Source organism: Penaeus monodon, chromosome 23 (assembly GCF_015228065.2).
Source record: "Penaeus monodon isolate SGIC_2016 chromosome 23, NSTDA_Pmon_1, whole genome shotgun sequence".
Lineage (NCBI taxonomy): Eukaryota > Metazoa > Arthropoda > Malacostraca > Decapoda > Penaeidae > Penaeus > Penaeus monodon.
The window spans coordinates 2,967,370-2,968,107 of NC_051408.1; the positions used below are offsets into that span (position 1 = coordinate 2,967,370).

The 738-nt window shown below is 74.1% G+C and overlaps 1 protein-coding gene across 1 annotated transcript in view; it reads right to left on the bottom strand.

The window, feature by feature from the left end:
- The window catches only part of LOC119587680 (protein transport protein SEC31-like), a 127,719-nt gene that overhangs the window by 38,334 nt on the left and 88,647 nt on the right, over positions 1 to 738 (bottom strand). Inside the window, exon 3 of the mRNA XM_037936360.1 lies at positions 32 to 655. Within this exon, the coding sequence (XP_037792288.1) occupies positions 32 to 655 (624 nt within the window). The remainder of the gene's footprint in view (positions 1 to 31; positions 656 to 738) is intronic.

Here is a 738-nt window from a genome sequence, read left to right on the forward strand (position 1 = left end):
TGATGGCTTCGATGAGGCGGCTCAGGATCGCCTCGTCCTCTGCGGCGACGAAGAGCGCCGCTGCGGGCGGCGGCTGCGGGCGGCGGGTGGTCGGGCGTGTGGTGACGGGCGCGGGGCGCGGGGCTCGTGTGGGCTTGCTAGGCGCGGGCGCGGGCGGGGAGGTGGGGGCGGCGCTGGGGCGTCTGGAGGGGGCGCCGGTGGGGGCGCGGGTGGCCGTGGGGCGGGGGCGGGGCACCTTCGGGCTGGGGCGGCGCGGCCGGGTGGTGGTGGGCGTGCGGACGGGCGGGATGGCGTTGGCGGCGGAGCTGGGGCCCACCGGGCGCCGCGGCCCGTGGTCCGGCCGCTGCTGCACCCTGTGGTCCTTCCAGTTCTCGCCGCGACGCACGCCCGACACGACCGACGCGCCGATCTGCGGGGCGTCGCCGATGGGGCCGACGGACGCCCTCAGGGCGGGGAAGCTCGGGTGGTTAGCGTAGGACACCTCGGCGGTGTATCCGTCGCGGTTGGCGCGGTACGTGACGGTCTGCAGGCGGTTGTCGGGCAGCGCCACGCGGAAGCGGCCGCGCGTCACCTCGCCCCGGCGCGCCTCCTCGTGCTCGTAGAAGTTCTCGGCCTCAGGGGCGTCGACGGAGTAGCCGAAGGAGTACGTCGCGTCCTGCGGGAGGAGGGCGCGGGGTTAGCTCTAGCATACTTAAAGTCATTGGGCATCAATACTCCGTCAAGAGGAAAGTTAATGGG